This window comes from Mirounga angustirostris, unplaced genomic scaffold (genome assembly GCF_029215605.1).
Source record: "Mirounga angustirostris isolate CCGP_5_RB_7025 unplaced genomic scaffold, mMirAng1.0.hap1 SCAF_15, whole genome shotgun sequence".
NCBI lineage: Eukaryota > Metazoa > Chordata > Mammalia > Carnivora > Phocidae > Mirounga > Mirounga angustirostris.
Window position 1 is genome coordinate 93,244,773 of NW_026991723.1, and position 26,311 is coordinate 93,271,083.

The following is a 26,311-nucleotide window of genomic DNA, read 5'->3' on the forward strand; positions in this document are numbered from 1 at the left end:
CTCCCCCCTTGATGGGAGAAGCCCACAAAGTAAAATGGAGGGCAGAGCCCAGGAGGGGACTCAGTCACGGGAGGGTGCTGAGGTCTGGTGGGCGGTCACAGCTTCCGCCCCAGCCCTGAACGTTTGGAACCTGTGCCCGACACTCAAGACAAAAGCATGAGCACTGGCAGTCTAGGGGAGGCGGTGGTATGCTGCAAACTCACAGTCCACAGGGGAAAAATAAGCGCTGATTTGCAGGGTTTGATGATTTCCCTGGTGTAACTGCTTCCACCATAGCCAGTTTCAAGCTCCCAGCTGCATGAAAACCTGCTCGCGGATTTCTGAATATTTAGAAACTGCCTCTCCAGGGCTAGCAGGAGCTGCTCCAGCACCCAACTGGCAGATGGGGGTAGATGGGAGGGGCCCGGCTGTCTGGCTGCAACCCCCTGCTGAATTCTTTCCTCCCTGAAGTGTTCTGGAGCTGTCTGGGCCACACCAGAGCTGGCAGCCTGCCCTCATGCACCCACACGGCCTCCAAGCGCTGACCTGCCACAGACCACAGGCCACAGACCCTGTGGAGGTGGGGCTGGCTCTGGGCTCCCAAACACCCCCCAATATATCCTTCTGTGAGCCCACGGGGGAGTAAACGTGTTGAGGGCTGATGTTCCTTCCACTGTGGACCTCAATCCTGGAGCAGAGAGGGGGTGGGCCTGCAGGAGGCTACTGGTAGGTTAGCCCCCCAGCAATGATTCCCTCGCATTGAGAGAGAAGGGGTCGAGAAAGGGAGCATGCCAAGAGCCAAGGCCCTGCCTCTCAGAACCAGGGATATCCCTTGGTGTCTGTGTTTGGCTCTGGGGGGTGGGGTGGGGGGTCAGCCTAGTGGTGAGAACTGCAGGGAGACAGGGAGTGGGATCCGGAGGGGAAGGGAGTGGCTTCTCCCCTCTCTGCTGCTCAGAACACCACTTAGGTGTGGGGACGGCCCTGCTTCATCCCTACTGGGGGCTTTTGCAGTTGGGTTTGCAGAATCCTCAGTTGCTATTGGAAACAATGATGTCACTGCAGGGGGCGGAGCTTCAGCCATCCTTTGAGTTAGGGAAGTGAAGCACTCTCCAGGGGTGTGGGGACAAAGAATTAGGATCCTGAGGGTGAGAGGGACAAGAGAGGCTCTGGAAAGGGGCAGGAGGGGTGGGGGCTGGGAGTGAACTAGGAGAGGAAGAGTAGGGGAAGAGCAGAAGCAGGGGATATTGGCTGTCTACCCTGGCGCACACCTCACCGGAGCCAGGGCTTTCTGATGTCTAACCCTGGTCCCATCCGCTACAAACACAACTCCCTCTGGCTTTGGCTTCTGCATAACTGATTTGGGTCCAGACCCCAGACTCCGCTGGAAGACCCAGCTCAACATGGGGGCAGCCGCTGTCACCCTTTCTATTCTTCTCAACCCTCTGGGGGGAGTCCAAGTCACATGGCCAGGCAGATGGGGTCTCTCTCCCATTTTTGAGCTTTTTGGAGAGGGGAGTCCCACTCCCTCCCCCAGGGGCATGGCTTAGGGCCTCTCCACACCCCTGGGTCTCCAGCCAGCAGAGTCAGGCCCCTAAATATCGTTGACTATGGGTGAGGACTCGTGCGCGCGCGCGCGTGCACACACACACACACACACACACGCCAGGACACATTTGGTCATGTTAAAAGACACGCAAGGCTGCCGCAGGAACACGAACCCCTCTAACCTCTCTGAACTCATCTCCCTGCAGGTCACTGTCACACCCGCGCGTACACGCACACGCGCGCACAGCCTCCCCCCTACCCCTCGTGTGCTCTGATAAATGCTCGCACCAACGCAGGCGCACACTCTGGCGCGGGAGGCGCCGCTCCGTGTTGGGAAGCGGGGGCGGCGGGAGGGGCAGGAGACGCTGGCCCCACTCGCGGCTCCGCAGCTTCCGCGGGCGCCGCAGCGTCGGGACCAGGACCAGCGAAGCCCGCGAAGGAGCCGCGGCGGCGACGAGCTCTCGGCGGCGCCGGGCGCCTGGAGCAGCACCCGGACCCGCTTCAGCACCGCGGACAGCGCCAGCCGCGCCCGCGGCCGTGGGACCCCCGCGTGCCCGGCACAGCGCCCGCCGACCGAGGGCTCGGGTGCCCTCCTCCCTCCCGCAGACGTCCGGGGACTACGGCTCCGGGGGAAGACGTGGCGCCCCCAGCCCGCGGGATCGGGCGCGCCCAGGACGGCCGGGACACCCCGCTGGGGATGCGCCGAAGGCCCCGTATTCGCGCTGCCCAGAGCTAGGGCTCTGCCCGGAGCCCATGAGCACCATGCGCCTACTGACACTCGCCCTGCTTTTCTCCTGCTCCTTTGCCCGCGCCGCGTGCGACCCCAAGATCGTCAACATCGGAGCTGTGCTGAGCACGCGGAAGCACGAGCAGATGTTCCGTGAGGCGGTGAACCAGGCCAACAAGCGGCATGGCTCCTGGAAGATCCAACTCAATGCCACCTCCGTCACCCACAAACCCAACGCCATCCAGATGGCCCTGTCGGTGTGCGAGGACCTCATCTCCAGCCAGGTGCCCACCACCCCCCACCAGGGCTCCCGCAGCGCAGCTCTTACCCCTCCCCCCACCGCCTCCCCACCATCCTCCCTCTTCTACCCTTCATCCCTCCTACTGTCCCAGTTTCATCCCACTCTTTCCTAGCCTCTTAAGAGAGGACCCTGAAGCGAGCTGGCTCATGTTGGAAAGGGCTGGTCTCACTAGCAGCCAAACACCAGTTCCCCATCTTGCCGCATCTTGCTCCCCCCCCCCCACTGGTCACCTGCCACCCTGGTCAGTCCTCACAAGGTTCCAGGGCTCCAGGTCCTGACCCATGTGTGCAGACGCGTGGCAAGCATTTCATGGTTTGTTTCATCACTGTGTCGGTGAGGGGTGGGTATCCTGGGCTTATGGGCAGAAGTGCTCTCCCAGCCCCAAGCACGCACTGTGCGCAGGTCTTTAAACAGGATGGGGCCTGGGGCCATCTTTGTCTCTGCTTCTAGACCTCCTTCCCTTCCTCCCTCCCCTCCCCCCATCCATGGGTTTGTCTGAGATGGGAAATGACCCAGGTGTTGAAGCAGAGTGTTCTGGAGGGTGGGAGCAGGGACTGTGCATGTGGGAGGTGTCCGGCACAGCGTGGGATCCGCTGACTACCAGCGCTGCGGGGGAGGACATGACTCCTAGGATTTTGCCTGTCAGAGCTGTCCGCCCCTGTGCCGTGCTGCCTGCTGAATTCCAATGAATCCACGGGATCACTGCAATGCAGCCCTTTATGTAAGAGTCGGGACCGACACTGGGCCAAATGATGCTCATCCTTGCTCACCTGCCAGACACAGCACATCTCTGGACATCGGTGGACGGGCACACTCACGCATGCATGCATTCACATCTGTGTTTATGCACAGAGATGCCTAGACTTACATTAGCACACACTCATGCACATCAGCATTACACAATCGATTGCACATGCTCACTCACACACATCTGCCCAACACACATGCACAGCCATGGACACACACGCTCATGGGCCACACGGTGCTTGGCACACCCAGGCGCACATGCAAACAGGGGCTCAATCATGCACACACATGCACATACATATAAGGACATGTTGGGGCATACATTTATACACACGCATATTCCAGCACACACTTGTGAACACCTGTATGATCAGACACTCACGCAGACACAGACTGGGCACTTTTGGGTGCAGACTGGAGGTGAGGACCCGGGAAGGGATAGCCAGTCCAAACAGCTCCAAATGCAGAGGCTGGGGCTGAGCTTTGCTCAGAAATCTCCCCCTCCCCACCTCACAAGCCACCTCCATGCTCCCAGCCCCGAGCACAAGAGATAAGACTGGGTGAAGTCTTCGTGGCCAGCAGCTTAGGTCACGTGTCCCATCTGGGATGAGGGAGAGACGTGAAGAAGAGGAATTAGAGAGTCCGGGTAAGGCCCTTTCTGGGGTCCCCTCCTCCCCCTCACAGTTATGCCGTCTGTGAGCATTGTTCCCTCAGAGAACAGCCAGTGCCAGGAGCAACGGTGACGGTGACGGCAGCAGCTGCCCCTCGCGGGGTGCACCCTATGGGCGAGGGCTGCGCTAGCTTGGCATCCGTCGCCTCACGTATGGGGCTGGAGCTTGCCACCCCCCACCACATGAGCAGGAAGAGGTGGGCCCTGTGGCTCACAGACTGGAAGGCGGAGTTGGGACAGACACAGGTCCTTCTAACGGGAGGGTGGCAGGGAGTTGCCAAGCCGTCTGCTCCCTGCCACCACCCTTCCCCTGCCTTGGAGGACTGAACCACCGGCTTCAGACCTGCCTGCAGGGGCCGTAGTCCAGGCAGGAAGGCTAGGCTGCCCGCCCCTCCCCAGCACTCTCCTTTCTCGAGGATGTGGTCAGTGCTCAAAGTCAGGACTGGGTCTGGTTCAAACTAGGCTGAGCTCAGCGGGCCCCTGGAAGACACCTGCAGGACTGAGGGCACCCGTGACTCCTTGCCTGGCTTCTCCCAACAAAGCTCCATCTGCAGTATTAGATGCAGACCTTTGGGAGCAGCTTGCAGTTTCTGGAGCACTGGCCTCCACGGCCAGGAGGGACAGTGGGTGTGCTCGTCAGCATGATACGGAACCAGCCACTCTCGCCAGCCCATGCTGGGGGTGATGTGTACCTCCTGAGACAACCCGAGAACAGTCTCTGCCTTCCCTTTCAGGGTCTCAATACACATCCCAGGACAGTCCCTCCAGTGTGAGGGGTCAAGGGAGGCCCCAGGCAGGGGAAGTGCGGGGAGGGGTCTGTCATCTCCCTGTGTGTCCTGTCTGCCCCCGGAGTCTTGCTCTGCCTCTGACTCACTCACCCCTTCAGTTGTTGTAGACTCTGAGGATGGTTCTAGGGTCTTGTCCCCTTGCCTGGGGGTGTGTACCCCTTGGGCTGCATGTGCGCACAAACGGTGCCCCTGGATACCCCCACCCCTGGCCTGCTGAGTTCAGCCTCCACTGCTTCTGGGCAGCCAGCTCCAGTGCAGTGCCCATCCCACCCTCACCCCCCACTTGAGCTGACCCTGTCCCCTGTGTCCACAGGTCTACGCCATCCTAGTTAGCCACCCACCTACCCCCAACGACCACTTCACTCCCACCCCCGTCTCCTACACAGCCGGCTTCTACCGCATCCCCGTCCTGGGGCTGACCACCCGTATGTCCATCTACTCAGACAAGGTAAGCCTGACCACTCAGTGGGGACCCAGCTGGCTCTGTTCCTGTGTTCACACCCAGTGGCTGAGTCCGGCAGCCCAGGGCCACTGGCAGCTACCCTGGGGAGAGGGAGGAGGGCAGAGGCACAGAGGCGCTCAGACCACGGGCTCTGGGCTCGAGGAGCAGCAGGGTGAGACATGAGCTCATGCATTCATGCATGTTCACACACTCATACCCATACACAGAGCCTTAGACACACACAGACTCACTGACATGCACGCACATACACACCGATACACATTATCCTAGCATGCAAACTCAGACTCACACAGATTCATGGATACAAATAAACCCATACCTTCACACCAAGTTCATGTGCACACAGAAACATAATCCCATGAACAAACACTCAGGTACTCTTACACACATTCACACATATGCACACTCACATGCACACCCACACCATAATACATGCTCTTACAATACCCTCACACCAAGTTCACGTGCACACACAAACACATTCCCATGAACACTCAGGTGCTCTTACACACACTCTCACACATGCACACTCACACCATATACACTCTTACACTCACACTCACATACACCAACGTGTTCACCCTCCCACACACTCATGCTCCATCACACACACACTCACAGGCACACTCATGCACTTATACTCATGCCCCCCCACACACATACACTCACTCTGTCAAGCAACAGGCACCAACAACAAGCCCTCGGAAGCAGCAGAGGTTCCCATGGCCGGGAGAAGGGACAGACAAGTGGATTTTGGAGAGCTGGAGGGAGCACTGTCAGGGTAGGAAAAGCCTGGAAGGGGTGCACCAGACAGCCATGAGGTTGTGGGTCCCCAGCCTTTCCCGCTGCAGGGCACAAGTGAAAAAGATGTCCGCATGTGTGCAGGGTAATGGAGGAGGCAGTTCATGGCAGGAAAGGCTATACTGGGGTCTGCAGGCCCTGGGGCTGCAAGCACCAACACTCAGCAGCATATAGGACTCTTGTGGCCCCCGGGTGGGGAATGGGGGTCTGGCTGGAGCCATGCAATCCTGGAACAGCAGCTGGAGGAGCCAAGAGGTCACCGAGCTGGTATCCCATAGAGGTGGGGAACTCGTTCTAGGCCACACAGCTCTCCCACAGCATCTGCTGTGGGAGATCCTGGGACGACTCATCAGCTGGGGAAGCCAAGAACCACCAGGAGGCTGGGAGGGCCCCACAGCCTGCTCCACATCTTCCTCCAGACCTTGGGCTACATGCATACAGATCAGGAGGGGCCAGAGGAGGGGCTGTGTGCTGGGGGCTTCCCAGTCTCTCATCCCCTCCAAGTCCATCTTGCTGGGAGTCCACAGTTCTAGATAAAGCTGGAGCGCCCGCCCCAGCCTGTTCTCGGCTCATTTCACTCGCTTTGCCATTAGTCGAAATCTCCTTCGTGTCAGTCCCTGCGGGGCGAGGGCAGGACCACCTGGAGCTCCGCAAACACCCCACCCCGCCCAGCGCAGCACCCTCCGCCTCCCGCGGCTGCAAGGCCTAAGGCATGGAGGTCATCCCAGCCAGGGCCAGGGGGGTCTGGGGAGGTCAGGGATGGGTCTGTCCAGAGGCCAGGGGAAAGTGAGGTCAGTGCCAAAGTTTGTCCAGGAGGCCCCCAAGGGAAGAGGCCGGTTGGAGGCTGGAGCGACAGCTCCTCCCTGAGGCTCTGGAAGCCCCAGCACGTAACTGAGGTACCCAGACTGTTCAGATGCACTTAGCCCTCAGCTGCAGAGAAGTGGGGGACCCTTTCCTGTGCCCTCCAACCTCCTTAGCTGTCTGGCACCAGTCCCCTCGTATGCAAAAGGAAGGAACTGTGCTCCACCCAGGAAAGCAGCTGGGAGGAGGCACCCTCTCCCAGGGCAGAACCCCAGCCCAGATTCAGATTGTGGCCCAACTCCCTGGTCCAGCGTGAGGACCAAACCTCACAACTCCGCCCTGGCCCCACTCAGGGTCCCAATCCACGGCCAGTCTGTGCCCAACAAACAGACCGGGAAGGCCTGGGTCAGAGCCAGTCCGAGACCCCAGCTACAACCCCCTTGCAGCCATGCTGACAAGGGGATGAGGGCCAGAGGCAAAGGGGCATTCTTGCGCTCAGGTTCCAAGGCACTGCCCCCCAGGCCACAAAGAGGGAGCAGGTGGAGAAATGATGTGGACATCTCAGAGGACCACAAGATCAGCGTGGGACTAGCGTTCCCTGGGTAGACATGGAGGGGTGAGACTGCAGAGGGCAGAGCCTGCTGCGAGCTCCTGCCCTGTCCTGCCCCATCCTGGCAGTTGCATGTACACACAGAGAAGGAAGGCAGGGTCAGCAAGCAGCAGCCTCTGGACTTGAAGACAAGAAGTATTTGGCCCCAAGTAAAGACTTCTGGCAAACACTACAGTTGTGTGAATTTGGGAGGGAGCCCTGCGAAGCCCCAGTGCGGATCGTTGAGAGGCTCTGCCGGGAAGGCCGCCAGGGAGCCGGGGAGCTCATGTCAGGGACAGTTCCAGAGACCTGGGCAGACACCGAGCGCTGTTTCTCAGATTGGATGGCGTGGGGGACAGCAGGGGCACTGGGGTCTCTGCTCTGGCAGGTGGCCCCCAGCGGTGTGAGGGTAGAGCTAGGAGGAAGCAGGGTCCCGGGCTGTGGGGTCTGCTGGCGTCTGCAGCCGTAGGAGGGCAGCGTGCGGGAAGCGCCCCCATTCCCCCGCCGGCCCCTCAGCCTCCCTGTGTTCCCGCAGAGCATACACCTGAGCTTCCTTCGCACGGTGCCGCCCTACTCCCACCAGTCCAGCGTGTGGTTCGAGATGATGCGCGTCTACAGCTGGAACCACATCATCCTCCTGGTCAGCGACGACCACGAGGGCAGGGCCGCGCAGAAGCGCCTGGAGACGCTGCTGGAGGAGCGCGAGTCCAAGGTGAGGCCCGGGCGGCGGGCGGGAGGAGCCGAGGAGGAGCCGAGGAGCCGAGGAGCCGGAGGAGCCGGCGCGCTGCCTGCGCTGTGTCTGTGGCCCGTGTGTGAACACCCTTTCTTTCCATCGTGCATGGTCAGCACCACTACGTCTGGCGAGCGCCCGCCCCAGCCTGTTCTCGGCTCATTTCACTCGCTTTGCCATTAGTCGAAATCTCCTTCGTGTCAGTCCCTGCGGGGCGAGGGCAGGACCACCTGGAGCTCCGCAAACACCCCACCCCGCCCAGCGCAGCACCCTCCGCCTCCCGCGGCTGCAAGGCCCGCCCCCGCCCCCGCCCCTTGCAGTTGCGCCCGCGTCCCCGCAGCCCCCCAGCCCCAGCGGGCCGAGGCCCCAGCCAGACCGGGCGCGGCCCCGCCCCTCCTCCCCCACCCCCCCCCCGACCCCCAGCGGCCCCGGAGCCCCAGCGACCGCGCGTCGTGCCCCTCCCCCAAAGGACCCGGTACCCTCCCTCCCTGCATTCCACGACCTCACCGCCCCTGCCGCCCTCCCCCTCTCAGCCGCCCATTGTCCTCCCCGAAGCTCATCCACAGACACCTGCCACCCCTTCTGCCCTGCCTGGGCTCTGCCCCCTTGGGGCCTCCCGCTCCCCCCACCGAGCCCCGAGGCTGTCCCCTCCTCACCTCACTCCCACCATGGGGCTGGGCTCTGGGTTCCTCCAAGAGACCAGTTACCCTCCTGGCTCTAGATACACTGACCAGCAGCCCCAGCCTGGCCCCCACTCTGTGGGGCCGCAGAGAGGGCAGAGTGGCCATTTCTGGGGGTCCATGTGACCCCCACCCCCTTCCTTGCCCGCCCCCACTGCCAGCTTGAGGAAGTCCAGGGTCCCGCCTTCACCCAGCCCAGAGCCCTGAGCGCTCAAGCCCTGTGCCATGGCCCCTCAGTTAGGATGGAGGCCGAGCCCGCAGCGGGGTGGGGGGAGGCCTAGGCTGGGGCGGGCCCGGGGAGGCCAGACCAAGGGGGTGGCGGGAAGCATGTTCTGTCTGTGAAGTCAGAGCTGGCTTCAACCAACTTAGTGCCAACCCCAGGCCCCTCACAGGCCCCTGCAGGGAGTAGAGGGCACTGGCTGGGGTGGGTGAAGCCAGAGGGCAGACTCAGAGGTTCCTGGCGGGGGGGGGGGGGGGGGGGGGGGGCCCTGCTGTGGGAGATTGGCTGAGTCTGAGAGGGAGGGCTGACCACCAGCGCCGTGGGCCCCCCTCCTCCCAAGACAGCATCCCCCAGAGCCTGGCAGGCTGGTCACCTCCTGGCAGGCCCACCGGTGGCTGCACACACTCACTTACACGCTTACCGGCCGTGTCCTTGCACACCCACCCACGTGCGTCCCTGCTCACAGGGGCATGTGGTCATTCCCAAGACAATCCGCTCACACTTCACATCTCCCACCACAGCCTGAGACCGTGCCTGGACCCGCACACAGGCCTGTAGCCCCCAGACACACTCACCCCACCAACTCACACACGCACCCGCTCACGTGCCCGCACGCCTGCCCACACACACACGGGTGCGCAGATGGCACTGACCCTCACTTCCCCACCAAAATCTTGTGTAGGCTGACACTTTCACACAGATGCACGCAGAGGCACACCACCCCTGTGCGCACGCACGCACACACACAGTCCTATCACACTCGCTCTCCAGTGCACACGTGGGCCGACGGCTCTGCACACACCCATCAGTGAGAACAGGCACCTGGGCCTCTAAGGGAGATAGAGGGGAGGATGCCAGGAGGGGAGGGACAGAGGGGACAGGGCCTGAGGGAGGGGCTGCTCACCCCCATTCAGGACTGCCTGGGGTGGGGTGGGCACTGCTGGGACCACACAGCAGGTGCATGGCAGGGGTGGGGGAGGCAGGTGGGACCCCAAAGGGACACAGACAGGGCCGCCCTTTCTCCCAAGTGTGACCTTTTCCAAGAGCACAGCTCCGTGGCCGGGAGCCCCGGTGGCCCCCGTGCCCCCTCGCCCCCAGCACTGCCCCGGCCCCCAGCCCGCTCGGGCCGCGGTGTTTGCGAGCTCCAGGTACGTGCCCGTCTGCAGACGTGCCGAGGAGGTGGTGTGGTTGCTTCAGCGCCGTCATTTTCAACCGTTTATAATCTTCTTCTGTGTCTGCATATTTTCTCTGTGCACATTATTCATCAGAGTAAAAAAAGGAACTATGAAAACCTCGACCAACTGTCCTATGACAACAAGCGCGGACCCAAGGTATATATGCATGGACGTGCACGCCACCCACCGACTAGGGAGCCCTGGCCTCCGGCGCCTCGGCCACTAGGGCCGCTGTTGGCCTGGCTGTGCTGCGCCGCAGGCCTGAGCCTGGAGGAGAGTGAGGTCGTGAGGCAGGCAGCGGCAGGCAGGAGAGGGCAGGAGCGGGCCTCGCGGGTGTCCGCGGCCCGCCCAACGCGGCCTCAGCCTTGGCCTGCACCGAGAAGCAGGCACGGCCGGCCGCAGGAGGAGCTGCTCTCTGGGAAGTGCATGCGAATCTCTGGGACCCCCAGGGTTTCCTCGCGGAACCCAGGAGGGAGCCCACCCGCCCACCTGCCCGCCTGCCCCTGTCAGTCCAGCCGCTCCTGCAGGGGCCTGCAGGGTCAGGCCTGAGAGGATCTCCCGTGGTTTTGGAAAAGTCGGCCCTATCTCTGCACCCGGTTGCATTCCAAAACTCTTTTCTGTTTCCTGTCCGCTGCACGCATCCTTCTGAGTCTCGGCCCACTTCAGCTTGCATGCTCAGTGCAAAAGTGAGGACAGGAGAGAGATGGAGCGAGCGCAGGAGAGCGAGCAGGCTGAAGAAAGGACAGCAGGCGAGGCCAGGCCAGGCCAGGCAGGAGCCAGGCAAGCAGGTGCACAGTGCAGGTGGCAGGTGCAGGCCGCGGAGGCCCTAGCTAAGCTGCCTCTGGGCTCCTAGCAGCTGCAGCCCGACTCTCGCCCCTGAGGCGCTATGGCCCTGCCCCAGCCATCTGCTAACACTCCCGCTCACACCGCAGGCTGAGAAGGTGCTGCAGTTCGACCCGGGGACCAAGAATGTGACGGCCCTGCTGATGGAGGCGCGGGAGCTGGAGGCCCGGGTCATCATCCTCTCTGCCAGGTGAGGCTGGGCTGGGCCCCTCCCCCTACTTCGCCTGGGGCCTGCCCCTGGGCCAGGGGCACTGCGGGGCTGATGCTGAGTTTCAGCTTCCAAAATGCCCTGTCGAGGAGAGCCCCCCCACCCCCGCCACGTATACCTGGAGACCTGGCCGATGCAACACCCTCTACCTGTCCATCCTTCCTCCTTCTAGTCACCTGTGGCTGCTTGCTCTGAGATGGGAGATGGAGAAGTCCCTGCCCTCAGGAAGGCAAACATGGCCCAAGGGCAGAGATGTGACCCAGGACTCTGGGAGCCGGGCTCAGGGGAAAAGCCCAGGGAAGGGACATGTGGGTGTGCAGGTGAGCCCAGGGGAGAGGGCCACAGCAAGGAGAGACGGTTCCTGGGACGGCAGGATTGGAGCAGATGGGGTGGGCAGCAGGAGAAGGGAACCAGTTAGGGACCTGTGGAAACCAAGCTATGGCCAGCCAGCGCCCGACCCCCACCTTGACCTTGGAAATGAGACCCAGCAAAAGTTTCCCTGTCTGTAAATGCCTAAGTTCCCCTGGGAAGGGAAAGTCCAGGCCCCTGGACTAGGAAAAGGAAGAGCCCCGCTCCATGGAATAGCCAGGAGGGCCTACATGGACACACCCCGGTCTGCCCGTTCCTAGAAGCGCCACTGGGCTCCAACAGAGTGGAGAAGGACAACAGGGTCACCCTGCCCAGAGGAGCGTTCCCCAGATGCTGCTGTCCGGCAGACCACAAAGAGGAAGCAATACTCTGAGTTGCGGGGCAGGTGTCCGTTTGGACATTCAGTCAACAAATCCCTGACACAGACCCCGGTGCCCCACCTCCCTGTGCTGGGGAGGGTGGGGCCAACCAAGGCTCCTTGGACTGGAAGGCGGGGAGCCCCTCGCTTACCAGAGCCAGGAGCTCATCCCCTTCTGCCCCTGTTTTACAGCGGCTAACCTGGGCTCACGCCAACCACTGACCCTGGGCACTGTGGGGAGGGCTCCAGGAGGAAGGTTTAAGAACAGGCCCAGGCAAGGCCAGGGGCTGCCCCGTCCCTCCCAGGGCAAGCCCTGCCCAGAACAAGCCCTACGGGAAAAGCCCCACCAGATCCTTCCGTGTGATTTTTCAATTTGTTTATACTCCCCCTCATTCATCATGGGGCTTGAGAGAGGTTCAGTGGGTGTGGTGGGATCAAAGGATGGGCGGTTGGGTGGACCAGTAGACAGACAGACGGGCAAATGGACAGTTAGCTAACAACCAGAAGGCCCCTTCAACCAGGACAGAGCAACTCTAGGAACACGCACACCACACGCCACACGCACGCACTTCCCCCACGTGAACATACGCTGCCAACAAAGGCAGAGCACTGCTATTACCCATACAACCACCAACACCGCCCTCGGACCCACGCAAGGCTCCTGCCCGGACTGGGAAGAGCGGAAGGTACCCCTCCCCTCACACCTGGGCGCCTGGGAACACAGACACCCGCGTTGCACGATGGGGCCCCCTCCGCCCCACGCGCCCCAGTTCCCAGGAGCCAGGGAGGCAAGGGGTCGGCACACACAGGTCTTCCTGACCCCGGTACTTACACCTGACACACTGGTTCCTCCTGCCTGAGGGCCCTTGAGAGCATGTTGTGGACAGGCCTCATGAAGCCAGTCTTAATTTCTGAGCAACTTTCTATGGAGCGTAGAGAGGTTGTGTCTCCAACTTCCTTCTTACCTTCCGAGACTGTCCTTTCTGGGACCAATTACTTCCCTAAAACAGTCTGATGGGTTGATCAGGATTTTGCCTCCACCTTTCTACCGGTCATAACCATTCACACAGACACAAGCGTGGGGGTGCACGCGGTCCACTCAGCCAGACGTCCCGGAACTGAGTCGTGTCACGCAGACGGGCTTCTCTGCCAGCTTCACTGGGCAGCCTGTGCCCCTACTGGGCAGTCCTGGCTGGAGGCTCTGCTTTGGTCCCGGGTGAGGTGCTGCCCGGGGCACCTCTCTGTGCATGGCTTACATCGGGCAGGAGCATGTCGTGTAGAACAAACACTGAAGGTCTGCGTGTCCTCTCTGGCTAACCCTTGAGAAAACTGGGGGCAGGCCCCTTAGGGAGTCTAGAGCCACCTTAGTTTCCAGAGTCAGTCATTGTGAAAATAACCCAACACTCAGACAGTCCGTCCATCCCCTCTGGACCCCGCATTAGCCAAATGCCAGCTGTGGTCTCGGGCCATCTGCGGCCAGGTCCCGGCTGGTAGAGAAGGGAAGGTCAGAGCAGGGGGAGGACCCCCAGGGGCCCCCACAGCCCCACCAGGCCCAGATCCTTGTCCTGACAAGGGGAGCCCTTGGGGACCAGGTGCACAGGGGCTCACCTGTCGGACACCCCGAGAGCTCAGGATCACATGTGCCTCCAAGGCAAGGCCCTGCACTGCGTCCTGCCACCGCCCCAGCCCTGGGCGGCAGGACATGCACAGCTGCTGGGCAGCGGCTCTCGGCACGCATCTCTCTCGAGCAGCTTTCGCTGCAATGCGGAGGGCAGTTCCCAGGCACTGGGTCCCACCACCATCTGACCAACCCGGAGCATCCCCCGCCCTCAACTTGCATGCGTGGATGTGGAGAACCAGAACGTGTAGGGCTTGTCCAGGAGGTCGAAGGGGCATGGGCTCTGGGGCGACTGTCCACGCACAGACCCAACTCTGCCAATTACCATTACTTGTGTGCTTTGGGTGCCTTGGTTTCCCCTCCTGCCACAGGGATAGTACTGATGTCCGCTGCATAGGGATACCGTGATAATTAAATACAAGAGTCCGTGTAAAGCGCTCAGAGCAGTGCCTGGCACCTGGTGAGCAAGCGAGCAATCAACAATGATCCCTTACCATCTGGGGCACCCTGACCCTGCTCACCAAGGCAGAGGGCCAGCAAGAGAAGCTGAAAGCTCTGGGGGTCTGGGCCCCATTACCCCATCCCTACCCTCCACCACCATCCCCCTCACCTCTGTTGCGGGGCGGGGGCGGGGGGGGGGTGGTCTCCTGGCCCAGGTGTGGGCTGGCGATGCAGGCTGGTACCTCTGCACCATCACTGGACCCAGGAAGGGCTGGGCCTGTCACGTCGGCAGTGTCCCCAGGGCTCTTTCCAGGCGAGGGCAGGGCTGGGGGGGAGGCGGGGACAGACCCAGACTCCAGAGGAGAACCCGTAGGTCCGGTGGGGAGGGGCTGGAGTCCTGGCTCGTCATGCCCTCTGCCCCACAGCGAGGACGACGCTGCCACCGTGTACCGCGCAGCCGCGATGCTGAACATGACCGGCTCCGGGTACGTGTGGCTGGTGGGGGAGCGCGAGATCTCAGGGAACGCTCTGCGCTACGCCCCGGACGGTGAGTGCTGGGCCTCTCCGGGTCCCGGTGGGCAGGGGTTCCCCACGGGCTCTAAGCGCTGGACCACACTCGCCCCAGGCATCATCGGACTGCAGCTCATCAATGGCAAGAACGAGTCAGCGCACATCAGCGACGCCGTGGGAGTGGTGGCCCAGGCAGTGCACGAACTACTGGAGAAGGAGAACATCACCGACCCGCCCCGGGGCTGCGTGGGCAATACCAACATCTGGAAGACAGGGCCGCTCTTCAAGAGGTGGGCGGGCTCTCTTCTAGGGGTGGAGACTATCTTCCAGAGGTGGGCGGGGCTAGCTTCTAGGGGCGGGCGGGGCTCTCTTCTAGAGGTGGGCGGGGCTCCCTCCTAGGAGTGGGCGGGGACTATCTTCCAGAGGTGGGCGGGCTCTCTTGTAAGGGTGGGCGGGCTCTTTTCTAGGGGTGGGCGGAGCGTATCTTCCAGAAGTGGGCGGGGTTCTTTTCTAGAGGTGGGTAGGGACTATCTTCCAGAAGTGGGCGGGGCTTTCTTCTAGATGTGGGCGGGGACTATCTTCCAGAAGTGGGTGGGTTCTCTTCTCCAAGTGGACAGGGGCTCTCTTCTAGAGGTGGGCAGGGCCTATCTTCCAGAAGTGTGAGAGGTTCTCTTCTAGAGGTGGGCAGGGCCTCTCAGGAGATGGGAGTAGTTCTCTTCAGCAGGTGCAGGTACAGTCATCTCCCCGACTTCCCTCCTCTTCCCCCATCTCTCTCCCACCACCACCACCTGCATTTCCACTGTGCTAATCATCCACCTCATTTCCAACACTGACATTAACGCTTCAAATGTCAGTGACGTCATGGCTGCCTCCACTGCTCCTGACCCCACCTTTTAACACTGCAGCCAACCCTGAGACCCACCCCACCTACACAGGGTGGCTGACAACCCTTGGGAGGAGGCTCCTGCTGCATTTGGGGACAGGGGGCTTCCAGGGACCCAACAGATCAGACAAAGGAGACCCCAAGGACGGAAACCAAGCCTGTAGAGAGCCAGGATTGGCCAGATGCCCAAGCGGATGGCCACAAGGGGGCAGGACATACGCCACAGCACCCTGGACACTATACCACTCAGCCCATCACCAGATCCACCCACCCCACTAAATAGCAAACACTGAGTAGCATGTGCAGAACAGTTATGGTGCCCACAACAGGAGTATACACGCAACTGCAGATCTATGCAGCATGTGGGCACAGGCTCAGAGAGGCGTGTGGCACACACACACGTGCCACAGGTACGTGCATAGGGGTGCATCCACACAAAGATCACGTGTGCTCACATATATGGCCCGTGTGCACACATACACATGAGTGCACACACACAAGACAGGACCTCAACCCTACCTCCCCCACTTGCTGGTGAACAGGCCACTGCATCCTACCTGGACTTAGTCCTCCTCCTTTGTGAAGCAAGGATGGCTGCTGGGAGGGAATGTCCCAATCCACAGAAAGCCCTCGAATGGGGTCTGGTGCTCAGGAGTTACTGGGCTCCCGTAGCTGTGTTATCCGTCTGGCGCTGGCAGACTGGCAGACCGGCACACCGTCCACCAGATGCCCAGCACGAGGGTCTGACATCTGCTGATCTTTCCTTCTTGGGATTGAGGCAGAAGAAGGGGCTTGGGCTCAAAAGGCCAGGGAAAGGGAGCGTCTCTGATAAGTCTGCCCACATTGCCTTCTCCAGAGTGCTGATGTCTTCCAAGTATGCAGACGGGGTGACAGGCCGCGTGGAGTTCAATGAGGATGGGGATCGGAAGTTTGCTAACTACAGCATCATGAACCTGCAAAACCGCAAGCTGGTGCAAGTGGGCATCTACAACGGCACCCATGTAGGTGGGGGTCATGAGGGGGTGGGGGCTGGGGCCTTAGGGTCCTGGGGCCAAGACCCCTGCGTGGCCACCCTCCATCTCATACTCCCACCCCCAGGTCATCCCCAATGACAGGAAGATTATCTGGCCAGGTGGAGAGACAGAGAAACCCCGAGGGTACCAGATGTCCACCAGGCTGAAGGTAGGGATCCTGCCCCCCTGTGCCAGCGTCCACACCCCTGACGCTCCATCCAGCTCCTCGGGCCCGGGGTGGGGGGACAGTGAGGCCATTGAAAGTGACTGAAGGAAGTGGGGAATGACCGGCACCTGGCTGCTGTAGGCCACACTTGGCACCACAGAGGAAGCAGGGAGAGCAGGTGGAGGGATGAGCAGAAGCTGCTGGCCCCCCATCCCATGGGCTCTCTCCAGTGCCTCTCCTGATGCAACTCCACTAAAGTCTAGAGAAGCCGTGTGGGACAGGACTCTCCTGGGGATGAGCTGATAGGGGACAGAGGAACCACTAGGTAGTTATTCTGTGGACCTCAGCTGAGCACTCTCCACCCTGAGTTCTGGTTCTTGAGATGCCACTTCCACACTCATCAGTCCTCTGGGGAGTCCTAACCACCCCCACCCCCACCCCCAGTCTTCACAGCCTCCTGCCATGACTGAGTCACACTGTCCTTTTGGCCCTGTCCCCCACCACCGGGGCATTCCCCATAGCAGGCTGTTCCCTCCTTGGCTCTCTCCCTGGGCCTCTGGGGGCTCCTCCTCGGCTGGCCTTTCCCCTCGAAATTTCCCTTCCTTGCTCCTTTGGGCTCATCCCTCCTTCACAGTCATCATCATTCACAACAGGTAGCGTGGGCTTTTCCAAAGCAGTTCGATATCTTGTATTTAAAAGTCTGAAAGTAGGAGCCCAAACACTGATGGCCAGATGGTCCCATTCAGGCTGCCAGATTGCAGATGGCTTTGTACAAGGTCTTTTGGTCTCACCGATTTTTTAAAGGCACAAACATATATTGCTTGTATAACAGAAAAACATTATTTTTTAAAAGAAAACATGATGAAAGTTTACAAAGCAATAAGCTCCTTCAGGTGCTCCCAATCCCCCAGGGGGGAAAAGTCAAAATGCTGCCCTTGCAGCTGAGACTCTGGCCAGCCCACCCCTGCAGACCCACCCTCCCCAGTGTGCCAGACGGTCCCTCTCAAACTGATCCCTGCCTACTCTGCATGCCCAATTCCAACATCACCTCCTCTGGGGCCCCTCGTCAGTATGTTGCATTTGGTTCAGCCCCCCATGTCCCATATGTGTCCTCCTTACCCCCAGCCTCTGGGCCCATGAAAGACAGGGAGAAGAGAGAACCCCAGCATGAGCCTCAAGGGGGCCTTGGGTTGAGAGGCAAGCTACCAGAGAGAGGACAGTGACCACAGAGGAAAGAGGAAGGGAGCAAAGCTAGGTGGTCAAATGCCCACTGCTGAGGAGGCTGAGGGCCAGGAGAGGCCAGGTGATCAGATAAGGGTGATCCCTGTGGGTCCCAGGTCCTGTACAGACTCGGGGTGGATGCCAGTCATACCCCTGTCCTCATGGTAGGCAGTGGGGGGCAGGATGCATGCTCTGGGCTGGGACAGGGAGTTTTTCATCCCTGAGAAATCAGAGAAGGTGCGGGGCAGACTGGACATTCCAGCAGGCTCTGACGGAGGGAGTAATGCATAAGCCAATACCCCAAAGACAAGTGGCCAAGAGGAGGGGACAGTGTTTCAGGAAGCCATGAGCCTTCTGAACGCTGAGTAGTCTGGGGACCCTCTAGGGGACAACAGGTGGATGTTGCTGACGGTGGCCAGGGAAGATGTGGAGCTGAGCAGAGGGGCAGCGGCTGGAGGTGGGGGGACGTCAGGGATTTGGAGGGCGTCCAGGGGAGTCTGGGGGCTTAGGGTGGGTGGTCCAGGCCGAGTCTTCTCCCTCCCCCTCCCCCGCAGATTGTGACGATCCACCAGGAGCCTTTCGTGTACGTCAAGCCCACGCTGAGCGATGGCACATGCAAGGAGGAGTTCACCGTCAATGGGGACCCAGTCAAGAAAGTGATCTGCACTGGACCCAACGACACGTCGCCAGGCAGCCGTGAGCGCGGGGCTGGGGTGCGGCGCGGGGCGGCGCGGGGGGGGGGGGGGGGGGGCGGGGGCTCGCGGTGACGGCCCCCGCTGCGTCCCTAGCTCGCCACACAGTGCCTCAGTGCTGCTACGGCTTCTGCATCGATCTGCTCATCAAGCTGGCGCGCACCATGAACTTCACCTACGAGGTGCACCTGGTGGCTGATGGCAAGTTCGGCACTCAAGAGCGGGTACGCGTGAATTGCTGGGTGCCAGGAGGGACGGACCGGGCCGGGGTGGGCGGGGCGGGCGGGGCCTACGGACTGGGTTGGGGTCTGGAGTGGGTGGACCCAAGAGCTGAGCTCGGGCAGGAGCCTGTCGCTGGAGTGGCGCTGACAGCGTCTGCGCGCCCACCGGCTGTATGGCCCCACAGGTGAACAACAGCAATAAGAAGGAGTGGAATGGGATGATGGGCGAGCTGCTCAGCGGGCAGGCGGACATGATCGTGGCGCCGCTGACCATCAACAACGAGCGTGCACAGTACATCGAGTTCTCCAAGCCCTTCAAGTACCAGGGCCTGACCATTCTGGTCAAGAAGGTGGGCAGGGCCCAGCGCGGCTGGGGTGGGGTCCTGCGTGAGCTCGGGTGGCGCTGACAACCGTCCACCTGCAGGAGATCCCCCGGAGCACGCTGGACTCGTTCATGCAGCCCTTCCAGAGCACGCTGTGGCTGCTGGTGGGGTTGTCGGTGCACGTGGTGGCCGTGATGCTGTACCTGCTGGACCGCTTCAGGTGAGCGCGGCCCGGGGGCCGGACACCTCCCTCTGCGGCGGGGGGCGGAGCCGGGCGAGGGGGCGGGGCAGGGCTGCCCCTCCCGCCCTCTCCCGCCCGCCCTCTGCGCCCCGCAGCCCCTTCGGCCGGTTCAAGGTGAACAGTGAAGATGAGGAGGAAGACGCGCTGACCCTGTCTTCGGCCATGTGGTTCTCCTGGGGCGTCCTGCTCAACTCGGGTATCGGGGAAGGTGAGGCCGCGCCCGGCCGCATCCCGCTCCGCCCCTTCCCGTCTGCCGGGAGCTGACCGTCCTCTGCCCGCAGGCGCCCCCCGAAGCTTCTCAGCGCGCATCCTGGGCATGGTGTGGGCCGGCTTCGCCATGATCATCGTGGCCTCCTACACCGCCAACCTGGCGGCCTTCCTGGTGCTGGACCGGCCGGAGGAGCGCATCACGGGCATCAACGACCCACGGGTGAGGCCTGGCCGGCGGGGGCGGGGAGCGTGAGGTCAGCGGAACTCTGCCTGGGGTGGGCCCCGGGAGCAGCCGCGAGCCCTGTCCTCTGGCCCTGCAGCTGAGGAATCCCTCCGACAAGTTCATCTACGCGACGGTGAAGCAGAGCTCGGTGGACATCTACTTCCGGCGGCAGGTGGAGCTGAGCACCATGTACCGACACATGGAGAAGCACAACTACGAGAGCGCCGCCGAGGCCATCCAGGCCGTGCGGGACAAGTGAGGGGGGGGCGGGCGGGACAAGTCACGTGGGGGGGACTGGCAGGACCAGTGGGGGGGGACGGGTGGGCCGGACAAGTGAGGGGGGGCGGGCGGGACAAGTCACGTGGGGGGGACTGGCAGGACAAGTGGGGGGGGACGGGTGGGCCGGACAAGTGAGGGGGGGCGGGCGGGACAAGTCACGTGGGGGGGACTGGCAGGACAAGTGGGGCGGACGGGTGGGCGGGACAAGTGGGGGGGCGGGTGGGACAAGTCGGGTGGGGGGCACTGGCAGGACAAGTGAGGGAGGGGCGGGCGGGACAAGTCACGTGGGGGGGACTGGTAGGACAAGTGGGGCGGACGGGTGGGCGGGACAAGTCGGGGGGGGCGGGCAGGACAAGTCGGGTGGGGGGCACTGGCAGGACAAGTGAGGGGGGGCGGGCGGGACCAGTGAGGGGGACGGACAGGACAGTATGGGGGGACGGACAGGACAAGTGAGGGGGAGGAGCGGGCGGGACAAGTCGGGTGGGGGGGGACTGGCAGGACAAGTAGGGGGACGGGTGGGCGGGACAAGTGAGGGGGGGCGGGCGGGACGGTGAGGGGGACGGACAGGACAAGTGAGGGGGGGGACGGACAGGACAAGTGAGGGGGAGGAATGGGCGGGACAAGTCGGGTGGGGGGGACTGGCAGGACAAGTGGGGGGACGGGTGGGCGGGACAAGTGGGGGGGGCGAGTGAGGGGGGGGCGGGCGGGACTGGTGAGGGGGACGGACAGGACAGTATGGGGGGACGGACAGGACAAGTGAGGGGGAGGAGCGGGCGGGACAAGTCGGGTGGGGGGCACTGGCAGGACAAGTGAGGGGGACGGGTGGGCGGGACAAGTGAGGGGGGGCGGGCGGGACCGGTGAGGGGGACGGACAGGACAGTAGGGGGGGACGGACAGGACAAGTGAGGGGGAGGAGTGGGCGGGACAAGTCGCGTGGGGGGGGACTGGCAGGACAAGTGAGGGGGAGGAGTGGGCAGGACAAGTCGCGTGGGGGGGCACTGGCAGGACAAGGGGGGGGGACGGGTGGGCGGGACAAGTGAGGGGGGATAGGCAGGGAGGGGCATCCACCCCTACAGGAAAAGTGAGAGTGTCCAGGCTGGATGGGAACCATGGGATGGAGACAGAGGTAAGGTTTCCAGGTGGGCAGGAGGTGCAGACTGCGGGCAGCCTGGTTGTGCAGGGCGCCTGTGACCCCTGCCCCTGCCCACAGCAAGCTTCACGCCTTCATCTGGGACTCGGCGGTGCTGGAGTTCGAGGCCTCGCAGAAATGTGACCTAGTGACCACTGGCGAGCTGTTCTTCCGCTCGGGCTTTGGCATCGGCATGCGCAAGGACAGCCCCTGGAAGCAGAACGTCTCCCTGTCCATCCTCAAGTGAGTCTGCCTCACCTGCTGCCTACTGCCCTCCATCCCTCTCCAAGAGGCTCCCACCAGAGGCCGACCCCTCCCCAGAGCCAGACCCCTCCCCTAGGCACACAGACCCCGCCTCCCCCAACGGCCCAGGCCCCACCCCGGGGCCCCGCCCACTCCAGGACGCTCCCTCCCAGGTCCCATGAGAACGGCTTCATGGAAGATCTGGACAAGACGTGGGTGCGGTACCAGGAGTGTGACTCTCGCAGCAATGCCCCTGCTACCCTCACCTTTGAGAACATGGCAGGTAGGTCTCCCCGTTTCCCTCAACGCCCCTGCTGACACCGGTGGGGTTCTCCAGGGGGCCTGCAGACTGGCCAGCCGACAGCTGAGGTGTTGGGTCCTGGCCCACAGGGGTCTTCATGCTGGTGGCTGGGGGCATCGTGGCCGGGATCTTCCTGATCTTCATTGAGATCGCCTACAAGCGACACAAGGACGCTCGCCGGAAGCAGATGCAGCTAGCGTTTGCAGCCGTGAACGTGTGGAGAAAGAACCTGCAGGTAGGACAGGCCAGCCTCCGAGGCCTGGTGCCCACGGCCCGGCCTGGCCCCGGCCCTCCTCCATTCCCGCAGGCCGAAGCACCGGCTCAGGCTCCCAGGAGCCCATGTGGGCAGGACTGGAGCTAGGAGCCCCAACCAGGGGCAGCGTTGCTGGGGGGCCACCTGCAGGTGGCTGCCCCCTGCAAAGCCCAGCTCCAAGCCTCCGCCTGGCCCCTCTGTCTCCAGAGTCGCCCGCCGGCGCCCATTCCATAGGAAGGCAAACTGAGGCAGGGTAAGACAGGGACCCACCTGGGTGTAGCACGTGAGTCCAAGACAAATTCTGCCCTCGCCGCCCCATGCCTCTCCTCGGCACCCGCCAGGGACCCCCTTCCCTGCTGCCCTGCTCTGTCCTCTGCTCCATAACTCCACCTTGAATCGGGCCAGCTGGCCCTGCTTGGCACCCCAGGCCGTGTCTGTGGGAACTCGCTGCCAGCAGGAAACAGGCTGCCCACCTGGCATAGGGCAGGCAGTGGGGCCTGTGCAGGCCCGTGGGCTCATGCCCCATGGCCCAGTTCTGGCTTCCTTCATCTCTTCTCTTTCTCTGGGTGCCTCCCCAGAGCCTGGGTCCGGGGATGAAGTTGGTGTCCAGAGAGGGAGGGCCATGGGGGGACGGGTTGCTGGAGCCCCCACACCTCTCATCTGCCTATTCTTGTTCTTGGGACCTGGTCACTGCTCTCACTGGCTGGCACAGGGCCATCCTGGCCACCAGACCCCAGGCCAGGGTCTGGAAGCCACCTCCATCTATCTCTCCAATTCATCTTGCCGCCTGCCTTTGGCCCCTCAGCCCCTTCCTGAATCTTGGCGTCCCCCTCAGGGGACAGAATGGCTGGCAGGGCCCGAGGGCAACTCCTCCAGGGCTTGGGGGACCCTCCTCCTTGGGACACCTGTAATCCAGGGTCACCCAGGAGCCAGGGAGCCAGGCTGACCTCCCAGGAAGAGGGCCGGACGGGACCCCCCAAGCCCCACCCCAGCACAAGCAAGGTCAGGCCCAAGACGGGTACAGGAGCAGGGGCTGCCTGCATACGTCCAGCTGCTGGTCCGTCTGTCCAGCACAGCGAGGCAGGCAGGAGCGAGGGCCTGAGTGGCCGGCCAGGCTGGGCAGCAGCCCCCGAGGAGCAGGCGAGGGCAGGTGTGGCCGCCGCCCTTAGCTGTCTAATCACTTATACATATTCATTTTAGGATAGAAAGAGTGGTAGAGCAGAGCCCGACCCTAAAAAGAAAGCCACATTTAGGGCTATCACCTCCACCTTGGCTTCCAGCTTCAAGAGACGTAGGTCCTCCAAAGACACGGTAAGGGGAAGAACGCCCAGTCCCACGTCTCCGACTCTGATCTCGCCCCGCCCCCGTGTCTGTGTCCCGTGCCTCAGGCGTGCCCTCCCCCTCTCCCTCACCATCCCATCCACCCCCACCTCTGACCGCTGTGGCCCTTCTGCCCTCATCTCTATTTGCCCAGCACATGAGGTCTTCACTCTCTCTCTAGACCTTTCTCGGTCCTTTCTCCCATGGCCCTCACTGGGTCCTCTTTCCCCATGTGTCTCTGCGTTGGTCTGCCCCCCATATGCCATGACGCCATGCGCCATCTTGAAGCTGTGTCATGTCGTTGGTCAGCCAGTCAGCCTCTGAGCCCAGGGCCCCTGGGAGACCAGAGACGGTCTGTCCTGGACTCCTCACCTGTGGAGGCCACGCCACCTCTGTCACATCCGTTCCTCCAGCCTCTCCCAGAGGAACCCACTGCCCTCGCTCCCCCTCGCGACATCCGTGGGGGTGGCTGTGGTGTCCCATCCGCCCATCTGTCTGGCCGCCAGCCCCGCCACCCAGACACCTGTGTCACGCGTCTCACCAGAGCCATGCCTGTTGCATCCCCTCCATGTGGTCTCTGTGTGGGCCGGGGCTGGGGGCCGGGCCTGGCTCCATCTGGGTGGACGGCCGGGGCCTGGAACTGGGACAGGCCCCCAGCCACAGGGGACTGCCACAGGGGACTGGGTGGCCCCAGAGGGGTGGAGCCCACCCCAGGCAGAGCCGGAGTCACTGAGGCTGCCAGACAGAGGCGCAGGAAGGAGAGGCCTTGAGGGAGGAGGGCAGCGCCTCAGCTCCCGACCCTCCAGCGCTTCCCCACAGGGCATCAGAGCAGGGCCTCCTACCCTGGGCAGCTTGTCACCACACCACATGCATGCACACTTGGGATAAAAGCCCTTCAAATGGACCAGGCTTGCTAGGGGCACCCCGGTCCAAGGTGGGGAGGGGGCAGCCCAGAGTTAGCACTGTCCTTGGCCTCCCTGCCGTCCAGGGGCCAGCTTGGCTTCCATCCTGCAGGGGCTTATGCTCCAAGGTGGAAACAGGAATTTGCACACCGCCCCCCCCCCCCCCCACACACACACAGAGCCCACTGGAAAGGAGGCAGATCTCCAGGACATGGACAGAGCTTGGCACAGAATGATCCGAGGCCAGGGTGAAGCCATCAGGGTGCCCCCAGAGGGGCCCATGTGGCCTGGCTGCTCTGCTTCCCAGGAGGGGCTTGGCACTGGGAGGGTAGGTGAAGAGTGAGGGACTGGGAGCTGGGAGCACAGGCCCGAGAAAGTGGGCTGAGCCAGGGGCCCTGCCAAGGGGTTCAGGAACAGATCCAAGACCAGAGAGGAGAGTGGTGGGGAAGGCCTGGGGAGAGGTTATCCTTGTAGACGACACTTTTAGGGAGGAGCACAAAAGTTACACAGGTGATAGGCTGCTTTGTGAGGGTGTCCTTGATCCCCCCCCCCAATAATACCCCTACCCAAAGAAAAGCTGCACGCTCCTTAGCTGGTCCAGGTGCAACTCAGAGACCTTCGAGGTGCCTTTCTGGGGACACAATCCCAATAGACTCTTTACCCGAGCCTCTGTAGGCACCAGGGACCATCTCCCAGGGCAGCCCTGACACCATGTGGCATCTGGGGCTGGCCCTGCCCTGTAGGGGTGACTGGGGTGCTGCCAGCTGGAGGGTCTGGGCGGGGGAGGGCAGCCTAGTTCCCATCCTGTTTCGGGCTGGGCGCCTGCTTGGAGGGAGGCCTGGGTGGGGGGCTCTGTTGGGAGGGGTGGGGTCGATCCGGCTGCTAAGATCCTCTGCCCCTGTCCTGTGGCCGGTCTGGGCCAGGGCAGCACTGGGCGCCCAGGGCTGGGGTCCCTGGCAGCCAGCGGGGCCAGCGGGTATTGATTGTTGGTTCTTATTTATAGAGCACCGGGGGTGGACGCGGCGCTTTGCAAAACCAAAAAGACACAGTGCTGCCGCGACGCGCTATTGAGAGGGAGGAGGGCCAGCTGCAGATGTGTGCCCGTCATAGGGAGAGCTGAGACGCCCTGCCCGCCCTCCTCTGCCCCCCTCCCCCGCAGACAGACAGACAGATGGACGGGACAGCGGCCCGGCCCACGCAGAGTCCCGGAGCACGACGGGGTCAGGGGGAGGAGCACCCCCCCAGCCTCCCCCAGGCCGCGCCCGCCCGCCCGCCGGTCGGCCGGCTGGCCGGTCCACCCGTCCCGGCCCTGCGCGTGCCCCCGAGCATGGGGGCTAACGGGCTGCCTTGTCTGTGTATTTCTATTTTGCAGCAGTACCATCCCACTGATATCACGGGCACGCTCAACCTCTCAGATCCCTCGGTCAGCACCGTGGTGTGAGGCCCCCGGAGGCGCCCACCTGCCCAGTTAGCCCGGCCAAGGACACTGATGGGTCCTGCTGCTCGGGAAGGCCTGAGGGAAGCCCACCCGCCCAAGACTGCCCACCCTGGGCCTCCCATCTGTCTGTCCGCCCTGCTGCCGGGCGGGCAGCCCCTGCTGGACCGAGGCTCGGACCAGAGCGGCTGAGGACAGGCCAGAGCTGAGCTGGCTGGGCAGGGCCGCAGGGCACTCCGGCAGAGGCAGGGCCCTGGGGTCTCTAAGCAGTGGGGGAGAGGGGCTAACCTGGCCCCGGAGGGGCTTGGAGCAGAGACTGAAGCCCCAGCCTTCCCCGGCCACTACCAGAGCCACAGTGGGGATGCGAGGCCCAACTAGCTGGGCCACCCCCTCCTCCAGCGCCTGCTCTTGGCTTGGCAGCCTCGGCTCCACCCCTCTCCTTTTCTTACCCTCGTCCCTTCTCGGCTTGACCCCCATCCATCCAGCTGGCCCTGCCCGTCCCCAACGGCAGACTCTGACCCTCAGTGGGCAGCTGCCTCCCAGGAGCGCGCTGGGGTTCTCCGCTGCCTCTGACCCTTTCCTCCGGTCTCCGCGAGGGCTGAGCCAGCCGTTTGCCTCCTCCAGCCTGCAGCCCAAGATAGGCTTTCCCCCACGCGCTGGCTCCGGACTGTCCTCAGCCCTGCCCGCCAACTT

At 62.7% G+C, this 26,311-nt stretch overlaps 1 protein-coding gene across 3 annotated transcripts; it reads left to right on the plus strand.

The window, feature by feature from the left end:
• Positions 1-2,087: 2,087 nt before the first annotated feature.
• On the plus strand, positions 2,088-25,689 carry GRIN1 (glutamate ionotropic receptor NMDA type subunit 1). Of its 3 annotated transcripts, XM_045882050.3 has the most exons (20): positions 2,091-2,535; positions 5,071-5,205; positions 7,947-8,123; positions 11,149-11,249; positions 14,479-14,600; positions 14,679-14,853; positions 16,303-16,447; positions 16,545-16,628; positions 18,401-18,542; positions 18,635-18,762; positions 18,945-19,109; positions 19,184-19,302; positions 19,419-19,531; positions 19,605-19,753; positions 19,854-20,011; positions 21,246-21,407; positions 21,581-21,690; positions 21,798-21,943; positions 23,162-23,272; positions 25,187-25,524. In XM_045882050.3, the coding sequence occupies exons 1-20, from the start codon at positions 2,278-2,280 to the stop codon at positions 25,301-25,303; spliced, it is 2,817 nt and encodes a 938-aa protein (XP_045738006.1). In that variant the 5' UTR covers positions 2,091-2,277; the 3' UTR covers positions 25,304-25,524. The 3 variants fall into 3 exon arrangements, with proteins under 3 accessions (XP_045738004.1, XP_045738006.1, XP_045738005.1); XM_045882048.3 differs by lacking the exon at positions 23,162-23,272 and having other exon boundaries at positions 2,088-2,535; XM_045882049.3 differs by lacking the exons at positions 23,162-23,272; positions 25,187-25,524 and adding an exon at positions 25,556-25,689.
• The last annotated feature ends 622 nt before the right edge of the window (positions 25,690-26,311 follow it).

What these genes read in the sequence shown, in the direction of transcription:
- GRIN1 (XM_045882050.3), top strand. Translation starts at nt 2,278, where the DNA reads ATGAGCACCATGCGCCTACTGACACTCGCCCTGCTTTTCTCCTGCTCC. An exon ending in TGTCCATCTACTCAGACAAG is followed by an intron (nt 5,206 to 7,946) that starts GTAAGCCTGACC and finishes GTGTTCCCGCAG; the next exon opens with AGCATACACCTGAGCTTCCT. An exon ending in GCATCTACAACGGCACCCAT is followed by an intron (nt 16,448 to 16,544) that starts GTAGGTGGGGGT and finishes TCCCACCCCCAG; the next exon opens with GTCATCCCCAATGACAGGAA.